Genomic DNA, 15,339 nt, shown 5'->3' on the forward strand with positions numbered 1-15,339 from the left:
TGTTGCATGTTCCTACCCATTACGGAGCGGGGTATCCATGGAGAAGATGCCTTTATAACAATGAACACCTGGCGCGTGATTCTGCTTGGGAAACATTAGGAGGGTGGGTCAGATGAGCACTCACAGTGTCTGGAATTGTTTATTCGAAGAATGTCCCACTTTCCGAGCTATAAATACTAGGAAGAGAGGAATAAGTAAAGACTGTTCAAATATCTCCCCAGGAGCAGGTACTGAATGCTGGAGCATTCATTGTGAGAAAGTGCATTTGGGAATTGAAGGACTCCATTGCTTAGCACTTACTTCTTTAAGAATAGCAGGGGAGGTAACTGAGGTTTATCTGTGAGCACTGCTGTAGCACAAACTCAGTAATGGGAAATTCAAAGAGCTGTGTGATGGACTGTTACATGAATAAATGTGGTTCTTGTTTTATCTTACCAGCTGAAAATGAATGCTTGCAAACTGCTAAAGGTCTGTAAATTGCCTTTCATAAGAACCTGCTCAGGCAGGGGCTTAATAATGCTATTGGTCCCTACTGTCATGGTTTGACCCAACAGGCAGCTAAACAGCACACAGCCTCACTCCCTCCCTGCTTGCACACCCTGCAGGAGGACTGGGGAGACAGAAGAAATCAAATTAAGATTTGTGGGTTGAGTTAAAGGTAGTTCACTAAGACAGAAAAGGGAGAATAATAATAAGTAATAGGCAGAGGATGATGACAGAGAATTAAAACATACAAAACAAGTGATGCATGATGCAAATGCTCATGGGCCTGTGCCTACTCGGTTCCCGAGCAGCAGCCCCCAGCCAGCTTCCCCTCAATTTTATCAGAGTGTTTGGGGTTGGAAAGGACCTCTGGAAATCCTCTAATCCAGTCCCCTGCTAAGGTGGGTTCAGCTGGAGCAGGTTGCACAGGATGATGTCCAGGTGAATGTTGAGGATTTCCAGAGAAGGAAACTCTACAGCCTCTCGGAGCAGCCTGTTTGCAGTACTCAGTCACCCGTACAATAAAGATATTTTGGCTCTTCCCGTGTTCTAGTTTGTGCCTGTTGCCCCTTTTCCTGTCACTGGGCACCACAGGAAAAAGTCTGGCCTCATCCTCCTGGCAGCCACTCTTAGGGAATTTGCCTGTGTTGGTCATATTCCTCTCAGTCATTTATTTCTCTGGCTAAAGAGGCCCAGTTCCCAGCCTTTGCTCATGAGAGACGTGCTCCAGTCCCCTCATCATCTTTGTAGCCTCTGCTGAACCCTCCCCAGCCCTTCCTTGTCTGTCTTGAGCTGGAGAGCTCAGATCTGGAGGCAGTAGTGCACATTTAGCCCCAAGGGGGAGAGCAGAGGGGGAGGATCACCTCTCATCCTGCTGGCCACACTCCTCTCATTCACCCTGGGATTCCATTGGCATCCTTGGCCCCCAGGGCACTGCTGCCTCTTGGACTCCGTGTTGTCCACGCAGACCCACAGGTCTGTCTCTGCAGAGCTGCTCTCCAGCAGGTCAGCCCCAACCTGTGGGTGCTGTGAGAAGCTGCCTTAGTGCAAGCACTGCTAAAACATTGCTGTGGGATCACCATGATTCTCATCCTAAATGCACAACTTAGCACTGTACCAGCCTCTAGGAAGGGAATTATCCTAGCAGAAACCAGGACACCCACTAGTGGATTCAACTTACAGAAGTGGTCAGCTCTAAGAAATAGAACTGGGCTGTTTCCAGAGCCTTAAGGCTTCATCAGAGGGCTTTTAGAAACTGCATTTGATGCAGTTATATTGTGTATAAACCACAGTCCTGGGCTTAAAGCAAGTGTCTTTTACAGCACTATTCCTATGCATACCATGCCCTTAAATCACAAATATTTAGTTGTCAACCAAGTTGAGAAAGTGAGGGTAGTGGGAGGGGAGGTTGTTGCTCTGTTAACCTGTGCATTCTGTTGTCAGAATTTCTGCAGTTATTTTCTGGTTTCCATGGCAGAATTTAACAGCATCAGGCTGCTGTGGGTTGCAGCGCAGTCTGAAGAACCCCTTCCATGTTAGTGCTCTTTGTTTTCTCTTCATTTAGCTGTGTAAAGAAAAACATGGGAAATACAGGTGTTTAGCTGTATTGCACAGAGTAGGAGGCAGGTTCAAGAGACCATCCTCAAAAAGATAAGCAAGACATGTGCCAAAACATGCATCACTTCATACTGGATCATAATCTATCCAGTCAGTCCTGGGGGAAAAATAAGAAATGGACAAGACAATGCAAGGGACATGGGGAAAATGCTTTTATATTGTTCGCTGTGGACTGCAAGCTCTGATAATAAAATAACAAAAAGCAACTACAGAAGTTACTTCAGGTTCTTGTTAGGAAGATTCTTTGCTTTGGAGACATTTGCATTTTAGATACCTGTGTTGATAGGTGGCCCTGGTGCTAAGCTCCGTTTGGGTGGTCATGCAAGATCAGCACTTTGGGTGAAAATTCATGGTACTTTAGTAGAAGAGATAAATGCTGAAGACATTAATTGTATATTTTCATATATTAAGACATACAATACATAATTAAATGTATAGAGTATATATCTTTAATTATGATGTTATGATGCAATCCCAGAAATGTGTGTAGTCTACATATAGGTAAGCTTTGTAAGAAAGCAAACATTGTTACTACTGAAACAATTAGTTATTTTATTTGCCTACGTAGTAGAAACTCAGTGCAGGCAGTCTAATTTTTTGAAGCAGGTGTCATAAATTATAATATTAGCTTTGGGTCTATTAGAACATCATCATGTGAATGAGGACTAGTTCCAGATTTTAAGCTTAAACAGTCTATAAGTACCCCCAATTTTACAGCTATATTCTGTCTGTTTCATGTTTCACAGAATTTCATTAGTTATTGTAAAGGCTGAGATTTTCATGGTTCAGTGCATTAAATCTTGTTGTTTTCTTTTTTCTTGACTCCATGTCTGATTATACTTATTTGTAGGTGGCTGCAAGGTTTTTTTCATTAATAAACTGGCATTATTCTCATTGCTGCTTTCTTTCCAATGGTATCAATGGTTGACAGGCAGTGATCTTTTTCCAGTCTTGGCAATGGGCTATTGCTGTGGTAGAGGCCATTTTTCACTAATGGAGACTTGCTTTCATAAAATAATCTAGAATTTGTAGAGCATTCCTTCTTTTGCATTTGCTTTGCTGCTTTTTGAGTTTGTATTTTTCAATTAATTACAGTTTCTTAAGCAGACAATGTAGGAGACCTGTTTGTAACTGAGTCTAGGTAATCAAAATAAAGTAAAGGAAACAAGTATATAAACGTACTTGTGTGTTCCCTTTTTATTATCTGTGCAGCTTTCAAGTTTGGCTTCCTGCTCCTGATAATAATTTTTCCTGTTTCATGTTTACCTGGCAGGTAAATGCAGTTTTATCTGGTGAATTATAGGCTGTCAAAATTGAGAGGCATTAACTCTTTGATTTCAATAAGTGACCTCTTATTGCATTTATTTTTTATGCAACGTTTCTTGTGCTGTTACTGTTGTAGCATAAACATTTGACACCAGATGCTATCCCAAACTTTCCCAGGGTTTGGGGGAGTTTGTGCCTGCTAGGTAGTTTCTCTGGCTGTGTGGCAGGACTCTTGTTTCCCAGTGGACTCTGCAGTGGCACACCTTACCCTTCAGATGTTTGGGAGCTGAGTGCTCAAAGTATTTCGGTGTGCCCTGCCCTCTGACATTCACCTTTAGCTCCCTGGCACTTGAGCCCTGGCAAGAGGCAGGGTAACACAAATAGCTATGAGTGGCACAGCAGTTGCAAGTACTTGTAAATAAACCCAGTGGACAGAGGAAGGAACAGGATTTCCTAAAACTCATAAAACAAGCATGCAGATTTTAGAGGAGAGTAGTTTTCTTGGATATGGCATGAAGGTGAATTTGTGTTTGGATCCATCCCCAAACACTTAGATATTGCAGATTTACTCCTCTGACAACACCAAGGAATACTTTCTTTGGAAATGCTGCTGTCATCTTCTGGGCCTTAATGTCCACTTTAATCCCTGGCTAAGGAAGTATTTAATGCTCTTTCTGCTGCCTCAGTGCAGTGTGCAGGCTGTGAGGTACTTCCAGTCACCCAGCAGGTGTGATAGCAAATCCTGTGACACAAACAACTGAAGGAGTTAAATGAAGAGAGCTCATTGTTCTAATTACATGACAGCAGAAAACACCTGGTTGGTGTCCATCAATATACTGGTTCAATTTGGAGTAAATTCCTGGGAATATATAATGCAGTCGATAATAATGACGTTTATGATAGTGTAGATATTACCTTTGTATGTTGCGGTGCATTCAGCAGCATCTCTAAGACATTTTTACTGTGATTTGGACAATATCAGGTATGCTTCTTTTAATCATTAGAGTTATAATCAATAAATTATATTAATCACATCTAGTGTCAGTTCAGGAGTTGTGATAGAGTGGTTGATAGCAAAGAAACTTCAAATGTTTGTACTTCATACTCAACTTCGGAGATGAAGTTCTTTATTATAGCTGTGTTATTCCTGAAGAGTCGACACAGGATGTTTTTAGCACTTGATAGAAGACTGTCAGACACCTTCCAGGTTTCTGGCTGTGCTGGCTGATCTGTAAATATAGCTGGAGGTGGTACAGAACAGCCTTTGAAACTAGAGCTGGAAGTGCACCAGAGACACAGCTCCTACACAAAATGTCCGATAGCCCCTGGATTGTTTCTTCGCTTTTGAGGCAGTGTTCACATTTTCATCTCTGTTCTCACCCCAGCTTAGTTCAGTTTGCCTTGCAGATCATCTCTCTGCTTGCTCTGGGTCATGTGCCAAAGTGCTCAGCCCAGGATTAAGTTACAGCCAGAGCTGCTGGACACGAAGGTACTGTAACTGTAGATGTCTGTGCTTATGTTTCAGCCTTGCTGCAGCTGAACTCAAAAATCTTAATGGGAAACCTCAGTGGTGGAGTTTAACTTAAAAAAAAAAAAAAAGAGCTTTAACCTTATGTTGCAGATTTATAATTCTTTTTAATACTTTTAACTTCTGGGGTTTTTTTTGTAAACATTAAGGTAAAGAGGGTTAAGCTGACAAATTTTCTCATTCAGGTGGTGGAGGTTCTTAGGCCTCAGAAAGTATGATGGGTCAGTTGATGAGTAGTTACTAGCTCAAGAACTATCCCAGTTCTTAAAAGCATATGAAAATAATCTGAACTGTTAACATATGTAAAATTGTTTCAGTTGTTACAGTTGGCTGCGAATATTAAGAAGTACAAACTGCAGAAAAATTAAACAAGTTTTCCTTCTTGTTCTTTCCTCCAGATTTAAAACATGCTGTCAGAAACTTGAAGTGCTAAATATTTTAAAGGTGGTGTTTGCTTTCTCTATTTTATTTGAAATTTATTGTTATAATTCCTTTGACGTACATATAGTTTTTTGGCCTAACTGGACACTTTGCAGTAAGGATTGAACTTCTTAATTCTAACATCTCATGCTAAATTTTTGAATCTTCAGAGTTACCATCCAAAGTAACTTGTTCTAAACTTGTTCACTTCTTAATATTTTCAAGGTTCAAAGCATATTTTTTACACTTCAAGCAGTTCAATTTTCCAGAGTTGGTATTTTGGAATATTTGTGTTGTCTATTGCAGAAAGTAGAACTTGACACAAGCAGTAGTATTTTATCTCCAGAAAAAATTGTTAGGGCTCAGTGATGTACAAGTCCAAAGCTCCAGCCTCCTGCTCTTCCCAAAGGTTAAAAAAAAATAAATATTACAGTTCGGGTGAAAATCTTAGTGAATCTAAATAAAGGAGATGTTTTTTAAAGATCCCATCAGATTATGATCATGTGATGGTTGTGTAAAGCAGATACACTAAACTGTGTTAATATTCATGCTAACAGCAACTGTTTTGCTTTCTTTTGATGCAGATCACCAGAAACTGGAGAGAGAAGCTAGAATCTGTCGCCTCCTGAAGCATCCTAATATTGGTAGGAACATTTCATTGCTTCATACAGTATTTATCAGTTTAGAAAATTTAGGGGAAACGGAAATTAACAAAGAGCAGCTCAGAAATCAAGTGCAAATATCTTCAGGTAAGACTTTCTTTATGACATGGTGCTCCTTACAGATTCTGCTGTGGGATGCAATAATCTGATGGATCACCTGCAGCAGTGTGCAGTGTTCTCACCTTTGAGCCATTGCTCTGCCATCAGTGAGCTTTCTGTGCCAGGTGTTGAGGGGGTGTTAAACAGTGTGCAGGAGGGGCTGTTTCCAGGATTGTTCATGATTCTGCAGGGCATCTGCAGAAGAATTTCAGCTGACAGTGTTTGTTGCACAATGAGACTGACCAATGTCAATAATTAGTGCTGGTTTTAGTGAGATGCTTATTTTATACTGTATTTTGTGTTTGAGAGTCCATCCTTCCAAGTTGAAGAAAGCTCTGCTCTTTTTATTTTCAGAGTTTGTGTGTTCTAACCGTGTAAAGCAAAAAATAAAGTTATTTTGGAGGGTGGGGTGTGTCTGTCTCCTTGCTTTAGAAACAGTGTAGAGAGGTAAGTACCTTGATCTTAAGGGAACTGTAGCTGTGTTTTTCCATTTGTTATACACTGAATTATATGCCAAGGGTATCTCTCACAAGAATATTTGCTGTACCCGAGACTTCTCCAGAATTCTCCAGAAGGGTGGGAATTTGCTGTTTCTTACAGCATTTTTAGACTAATAAAATTGTTTGGTGCCTGTGATGCCTGAAGTTTTAGCTTTCATATTTTTCAGATTCTGTAGCGCTTTGGTGTTTAAGTCTGAACTTCATATAAAGTGTTAGCAAGTTCTCCTCACGGTTCAGTCACACAAAACAATCTTTTTCCAGCCCAAGAGCGAAGGAGACTATTGTAGCTTCAGGCCCAAAGAAGTGTATACAACAGCAAATCAAGGAGAGCAGTCTGGGAGGATGGGCATTCATAACCTGAAACTGTAATTGGACACTTGACCCCAATATGGAAATGGGCCAAAACTTAGAAAAGTCTGAAAACTCGTGACCCATCGTCCATCTTGTGTCCATTTTGGGGTCATCTTGGGCAGAGCCACAGCCAGGCTCTTGTATTGCCAAGGTGTTGTATTGCCTTTGAAGGCCTTTGAATAAATACCTAATTTTCATTTAACTCTGTCCAGTCTCTTCCAGGTAGCCTCTTTAGGCATCACTTTGGGATTAAATCAGCTCCTTTTTAATTTTAAAGTGTACCATGGCTCAAAATTACATGTCAAATTTCTGCAACATCTCTCTTAAGCTTACAGGTTTGACCTAGAAATTTTATTAAGGAGGAAGAGGAGTGTTTTCTGTGCTATTTTAGCTCACCAAAGGTTTTGATTTGTAAAATAGTGAGAGATAAGCAAATGTACAAGTCCTTTTAGGGCAAAGGTACAACCCTTCTGCAGCTGTGGTTACACTTACGGTTTAGTCAGATTCCAGAGCCATTCACCTGGGCCTTACTGGAATCAGAACATAATGGTAAGTTTCCACAAGTTGGGAAAAATGAACACAAGACAAGAGTGAACTGATGCAGGGGAAGGGCTGAAATGCACAGAACTCAGTTGAAACAAAAGTCTAAATTGGTTCCATGTGGTCATAAGTCTTCAGCTTGTTGAGCAGTGTAGGATGGAGTTCAGCTCCTTTATGGTAGGCTAGCTGTTCTGCATGCACTGTTTGGATCTGTGAGGTTTGGCTTGGAGTGCAAACAGCTTTGGTGACTGGCAGACAGGGCTCTACAAGTCTGCACAAACTGTGCATAATCACCTGCACCAAGGTGTGCAGTTCAAGGGGGTATGGACCAGTTGTTCTGCTCCTGTTTCAGAAAAACTGCTGTGTTCTAGATCTGTCTGAGAGAAGATTTTTCATGACCTGGAATTACCATGCCAGGGTTTGGCAGCAGGCATCGTGTTCTGTCATATTCCTTCTCCTGCAGCAATGCCTTCAGCCACCTAAATTATGACCCTAAAATCATTCCAAGTGCTGCCAGCACCCCACCGGAGCTCTTATGCTTGTGTCACTATGACATCTCCTTTTAACTTGTCATCTCTGATGAGTAATGGAGCTGCATCACATGAGGAAGCACTAAGAGTGAAAAAGGAAATGTGCCGGAGGAAGGGAGCTCAGCTCTAACAATAAGTGTGTGTAAGTTAAGAATAATAAGAATAAAAGGGTAACTATTTTTTTCAGGGTCATTTCTGTAGAAAAGCAGAGGTCTGGTTTAATTGATGGGTGATTTCTCAAAGATGACTGTGTACAGGCAGTTATTTTTGGAAAGCTAAATAGGCTGAATAATAAATGATTCTGTTTCTGTGCAGTCCTTACTGTCCATGTTCATAGCCAAGAAATGTCACGGAAATCTGCCTTGAAGAAGTTGGTTCACTTCTACAAGCAGGGCTCCAGTGCATCTCTGAAATCTGAGCTTTTTTGTGCAGACACTGCTTTGCACATAACTAATTCAGTTCATTTTTCAGCATTTTCTTTTTTTCATCCTTTTAATAAATCTATGATTTCTTCTCTGTCCAGCCTTGTATTTATGATGCCTAATGAATGGTGTAGGAAAAATAAGGAAAGTGAACTACAAATAGTAGTTCACTTAAGTAATGTATATGTGAAAGTTGGTTTAGAACTCACAGAATTTCCTCATCCTTTCCACTTACAGCTACTCCTCACCAATACTCACTGTTGTGATTTCTACCTGGGCTGCAGGAGTTTGTGCATTGGTGAGATTTTCAGTATTGCTTTGTTTCTCAGGTTCTTACTGTGACGTGGCTGTACTTAGTGTGTAGGGGGATCCTTTTTCCAGAGTTTAAAATGGATGGAAATGTAGGTTGAGCTTTGCTGTTCAGAGAACCTAATGATTTTTCTTTGTGGGATTGCACATCAAGTTACATTAAAAGCTTACTTCATTTGCTGAGCATGTACCTGCACAGGATTTGTTATCTTGGGTAACTATTACTTTTCCAGCAGTTCCATGTGTACTAATGCTCCCTTTTTTTAAATTTAGAAGTTTGAAAAGAAAACTGATGAGTAACCATCTCTTCATCCATTGTAATTTTCCTGATTTTTCTTCTTTATCTTCTTCTGGTAAACTTTGATTTCATGGTCCTCTTTTAACTTGAGGTGAACTTAGTTTTTAACACTCTGATTTCTCGTCTTGCAATTGACATTTTTTGTGGTGTAACACTGTTGCACCATCCTGTTATGACATTTGGCATTTACAGCTGCTTTGCTAATTTTGGTTTATGAGATCCCAAATAATGATAAAATCTGCATTAGTCTGATGCAAGCTCCAACCCATTCTGGAAAATCGCTGATTCAAGCTTGGTAAAGCCATGGAGTTTTTTCCCCAAGTGGAGTTTGCTCTTGCAGGATTTGTGCTGTGTTTGGGTAATATTTTCCTAATGGGAGTTACACAGTCAAGGTCTCTCCGTAAGGACTGGAGGGGCTTCTGCTGGTTTTTCATTCCCATTTCCTTACAGCCCATAATTCCTGCCTCTGCCACCTCCTCCCAGACCTTACAGACAGTGTACAAGCTATGGCAGTCAGGCAGGGTCCATTAGCCAGCAACATCAGGCTCGAGTCTGACTCTGATCAATCTTCATCCCTTCCCCAAAGGCAGCAGCAGATTTTACTGACATGTGGCAGCCCTTCAGGTGATAAATGAAGTCCTTTTGGCACAAGTCCAGGCTGTCCCTGAATACTCTGTAAGTCAGGCTACTTGCAGGCAAGTAGGACTGCCAGGCTGGGACTTGGCTCTGCTAGGCCTGAGCCTGTTCCTGTGGATCTGCTGGTCTGGCCTCAGCCAGGCTGGGCTGAGGCACCGCCACAAGCACGCTATGGCAGCAGGAGGCCTCTGCTCCATCAACAGCTGGAGCTGCACCAGCACGTGGGAACATGGGCTAGGCTGGCCTTGCAGCAGGCCAAGAGGTGGCCTAGATGCAGAACAGACTCGGGACACAGGGAAAAAGACAAATCCCTTATCTGGTTTCAGGAGTGTGTTGGTGTCCGTTTGGAGTCTGCTCATTTCCATGCTTTGAGCTGGGAACTTCTCATCAATGGCTGAGGCAATTGATAGCACCCAAACTTGGCACTGCTCCTCACCACACTCTGTGCTGGTGTATAGCTTACTGAGTCCTTTTGCCACACAAAAAGGAGGAAAAGCCTGCATTTTGGAGTTACTTCCTCTCCCCACCATAGCACAAAACATGAGCGCTGAAGTTGTCAAGTTCCTCATGTGGGGAAAAATAATAAACTGTGTATTGCCTTGTCCTTTTTGAACAGAGAGTAATTAAAGCTATGTGGGGAGGTTGTGTCCTTTATGCCCAACAATATGTCCTTTATATTTATATTCAACAAGTATGTGCATGACACTTCATGAAGTCCCAAGATATCAAGAGAAACACTATTAATGTGTAGAAAATGTGGATGCAGTAACTCTGAATTTTGTCTGTCTTACTGTGGCACAGTTGTAAATAGCTCAGCTGGTGTTAGTTAAGTTACTCTATAACCCAAACACAAGGTAAAAATCAGGCCTGTTCAGGTTGAGAGGATGTAGTTCTCCAGCACAATTTTTTTCCTGAACTTAATTTAAGGTTTTAATGTATGTCAAAAATATGTCGTTCTTTCCTGATGCAGTGGAAATCAAACCAATCCCCAGCTATATAAATTTATGCTCAATAAATATGGTCCTCAGGGATGTATTGTCTGTGGCTATGCAAATAAATAAATAAAACTTTTTATATAAATATAAAGCTCAAGTTTGCATGGGACTGATGCATTAGAGAATCTCACTTCCTTTAATTATTTTTATTGCTTAGATGAGCTGATCACTTCAACAATTTTAAATCTCATCCATTCCATTGAATTAATTAAATTTGCAATTGCTATGATTAATAAGGTAAACCATAGTCCTTGAGAGAATTAAAATAAAATATCAAGAAACTAAATAAACCAGTGATATTATATTATTTCACATTTAATGTAAGAGCCAATTTAGTAGTGAGTATTATAACACAACAGATTGAATGTTTAAAGTCAGCTGTGGCTACAGCAAGTAACTGACGAGTGAAGTGCAACAACAAAATACAGAAGCTGGTTTTGCAGTTGCTCTTTGTGAAATTAAATGTACTGGAACAAGACTGCACCAGGCAAGAGCACACAGGGGGGCATAGTGGGGCTTGTTGCAGCTTTTCTGCAGCTTTCTCCTTCTCAGCAGTTTCTGTTACTGCTTGTGCATCTGATTCCTTTTAGTTGGTGAAGTCCTTGTGAATGTATGTTGATGTTTAAGAGGAAAAGCCCGAAAGTTTTGACTTCTGTTGTAAGGGCTTGGTGTGGAAGGGCTTTCTGTAGAGCTGTTGGTGGCCCTGAAGTGAGTGGAGTATCAGAACCCCCCAGCAGTTAAAAGACTAAAGTTATGTAGTGCTAATCAATGTGTCAGTGATTTTCAGTATGAGCCATATGAAGCATCAGATAATGTGGTTTGAGTGTGTCGGCAATGGAGGGGGAAGGCAGCTTTATTTGGTGTTACAGCTTTTGTCTCTTTTGTTTGCAGCAGAATCCTTTTATTCTGCTAAGTGGCATTGCATCTTTAAGTTTCTCTCTTCTGGGTTACTGTGGAGCATAAAAATGTCTTTGATTGCAGACAATGACACCACTCTTTGCCATGCTACATTAATTCTCTTTCCTTTTAATGGAGCACAAGGTTATTTTAGCTCAAGTGAAGCATTGCTGGCTGTAATATCCCTGATAACTGTAGCAGTATCCATAACAGACTGAGGAAATGTTTCACTAAGGTTTGCCACGATTTTGTAATTTTTTGCCTCAGAAAGTACATGCCTAATTTGCACCAAAATAGGTAATGATTCAGTATAAATCAAGTGTGAACCAGATCTTGAAGCATTTTCTATCCCTGCTTAAGCCTCTCGTATGTTTCCTTAAATGCATCAGTTCTTTTCCTACTGTGTCCAGATTCTCCTAAATATTTTTTCTTTCCCTGAAGTCCACTCCACTTTTGCAGCCAGTTATTTAAAATGTAAAATAGAGAAATCCACAGAAAAGGGAAGTGGAATTTGACCACCTCTCTTGAGGATCCTGCTGTGGGAGGTGAGGGCTGGGGTAGCTGCCACACTTTGCACTTGTGTTTTCATCTATACTTTCTATATGTGTTTCCTGGAATGAAGAGTTTCATAATTGGCTGCATTGCTGACTTCAAGAGCTGTGGGAATAAGCTCGACTGAAATGAATTGCTCGCTCTCTCTGCACACAAAATGGATCTTTCAGAACTTACATTTTTTTTGTTGTTTGAAAGCTTTGTTTGTTATGAATCTGCGACCACGTGCTATGCATACGGATAGACATCATGACTCCCAGCTAAACCACAAATATGTAATTTTCCTCTGGATTCTTTCCTCCAAAAACAGAGATCTCTCTACTGCTTCAGCTAAACTAAGCTTTTTCTTTCAGTAAAGCTAGAAGAGACATTTTTAGAGCATTTTTAGGGGGTATTCAAAGTTCTGTTCCCTTTGCTGTTACAGACAACCTTGCTGATGGTCTAATAGGTGAATTCTGCACTGATATTTGGATTGATACCCAAATATTGGGAACCTTTACTTGATCTGAGGGTGAGGAAAAACCAACCCCCAACCAAGAACAGGTTGCAGTATATTAGGTGATGTGGATGGGCTTCACTGGATGGCATTAGAGCAGCTTCTGCAGATATGGTAAAACTTGTCATGTGTTTTCTGTGATAATCCTGCCAGTCTTGGCATTTGTGGCTCTGAGCTGAACCCACTCTGTGGGACACTTTTGTCTTGGCCCTTTCCATAGAGAAAATAAGGAATTCATTCAGGCTGCATTTCTTTCCCAGGCACCCTAAATCTGCCCATTTAGAGTGTTTAACATTCTAACCCATGGTGGCTTACTGTCACCCTGCTTCTGGAAAAAGTACCTCCAAGGAGAAAGTGTTGGACGGTCTGTGCCACCTGAGAGGGCAATTTGGAATTGCATTTTATAGGCTGAACTTGTCTGTGCCATGTCACATGCATAAGCCAAATCTGCTTGTGATTTCTATTTTATATTCATCTTCTGCATCTTTATTAATGGAATGCACACTCAGGAAGAGATTTTATATCATCTTAGATACATATTGGAAACAGCACATGGAAAATTAGGGCTCGGCCTGCCTGCTTAGCCCAGCGTGTCGGTAGCTCTGCAGGGATGTCACTCTTGCCTGTCCTTGTGCATAGTAGGGGTGTGAGAGTCTGGTGCCAGCCTGACTCATCTTCCCCTGGGGCCAGGGGACAGCACCGATGAGTTCCAGGCAGACAGACATACCCCTGATCACCCCTGGCTTGTTGCAAGTGTTTCGAACATCCTTTAGATTTTTCCTCACTCCTTCAAACTTGAGCTTTTAAAAAGTTATTTTTCATCCTGATTTAGTTGCACTGCTGTTGGGAGTATCTGTCAAATGGCATTCCAAAGGATGCAAGCTGGTCTGCTCCCCGGCTTTCTGCTGCATCCTGGCACAGAGTGCATGCTCTGACCCTGCAAATAACACCAACCTCCATTGCTGGCAGTGGATGAATAGGTCCTAATTGCTCAGTTCAGGCTGGGCTTTTTCAGATTTCGACACTGGAGACTTTCCTACTCCTACAAGACTGCTGATCCAGGCATTTTTTTCAGTTGATAGGGGTTTAATGATACCTCTCTCCTCCTAGTCACCTTCCAAATTTGGAAGTTCTTTTTATAGTGGTTTCACCAGAGTGTTAGTATTCTCATGGACTGCCCATGGGAATGTGCTTCTAATTTTAGTTTGTCCTCTACATGTCTGTCTCCTTTAAATGCATCCAGCTTCTCATTCCAGCCACAGTGGGCCAGGCATGACACTCCTGATACTTGTGCATTGAAGATGTTCTGGTGTTGCATTGTAATAAAATCCATAGCTCCTGCCCTTGTGCTGCACAGCAGTGAGTAGCACTGGTGTCTCAGTGATTGTACCACCCAAGTGGTGCTGTTTAATTAATAGATTTATTTACTAGGTGACCTTGAGAGTTATTTAATTGTGTTTCAGCGATTTATACTTGGTCTGATGTTGATGGTGTTAGTGCTGGGTTGTGTTGAATTTGACTGTGTGGTCTTGCCAGGAAGGACTTGATGGATGATCTAAAACCATAATTGCAACTGACTGGCTTGCAGCTATCTTTTGTAGCATATATGTATTTTGGGAGTTACTGGATGTGCTAAATGAGAGGAATATTTAGAAAGAGATTTCAACTGCAGCTAGTAGTCTGGGTTTGTGAATACAGACTGACTTCTGCTATCCCCTGCAGCATTTCCATCCAAGTTTATGTGGGTTGTCACTGAGCTAATTACAATCTTACAAATGGTCCCACAGGACAGGACAAGCTCTCTGATTTTCATTTATTGTGAGACTGTGATTAAAAGACAATGGCAGTTTCTCATTATAAGCCTCAAGTTTGTCATCTGTTAAGTCAATATGCATTCCCTGCTTTTTGTAAAACAAACACTTGGAATCATTTGGGATAAGCATTCACTGGTGAAGCTGCACGTTAGGGAAATGACAGTAATTTATAGTTGTCTCCAGCTGTGGTAGCATCACTCACTGTGATAGTTAATTGACAGAGGGGGAAGGCACGTTCACTCAGAAAACAATACAGATGGTTTTGAGCCCAGCCCAGTGGATAGAGATGGAGTGGGATTATTATGGAAACGCTCTGTCTGGGCATCGTACTTGGAGTCGCTCAGTTGTACGCTCTGTTAACTTCCTGAGAGCTCCTGCAGCTTCAGTGTTGTCCTGGCTGGTTGTAGAGGTTTTTGCTTCTCCAAGTTACAGCAAGGTTTTGTTCACCGCCTTTGATGGATGCATGTCTGCAGCACCACACAGATGGAAACAGGAGACAGTTACCTACCTGACTTTTTTCTGCTTTGGCACTTTTCACACTGGGCTTTTTCACATTTGCTGTGAGTGTAAGAAACAGTCTCAGTCCCTGCATTTCCCCTCTTGCTACCATAAAGAAATGAAGAGGGATAAACTGCAGTGGTATGGATGGAGCTGGTCTCTGGGATGCTCCTGTTGCTCTCATTCAGAATGTTCAGGATTCATGGTTATGAAATAGGGCACCAAGGACAGAGATGTCATTATAATCATGCTTTAGGCCTGTTGTATTCATTTTAGATCTTTTTCCTCAAAGCTGGTTACACAGAATTTTGGGACCTGGTCCTATGGAATTGGTTTTAGCCTTCTCTGCTTGCACAGATATTAAAAACCCCATCAGATAAAGGCAGGGAGAAGGTGGATTTACAGTGATTACTGTGTAACATGGGA

The 15,339-nt window shown here is 41.3% G+C and overlaps 1 protein-coding gene across 21 annotated transcripts in view; it reads left to right on the plus strand.

Moving 5' to 3' along the window:
• The window catches only part of CAMK2D (calcium/calmodulin dependent protein kinase II delta), a 172,507-nt gene that overhangs the window by 40,989 nt on the left and 116,179 nt on the right, over nucleotides 1-15,339 (plus strand). For all 21 annotated transcript variants that reach the window (XR_014955263.1, XM_085579399.1, XM_085579402.1 and 18 more), the window contains one exon: nucleotides 5,899-5,958. Coding sequence is in view for 19 of the 21 variants with exons in the window: in XM_085579399.1 (XP_085435525.1) it covers nucleotides 5,899-5,958 (60 nt within the window). In the remaining 2 variants the exon portion in view is untranslated. The remainder of the gene's footprint in view (nucleotides 1-5,898; nucleotides 5,959-15,339) is intronic.

The sequence above is a fragment of the Lonchura striata genome, chromosome 4 (assembly GCF_050655825.1).
Source record: "Lonchura striata isolate lonStrDom1 chromosome 4, ASM5065582v1, whole genome shotgun sequence".
Classification (NCBI taxonomy): Eukaryota; Metazoa; Chordata; class Aves; order Passeriformes; family Estrildidae; genus Lonchura; species Lonchura striata.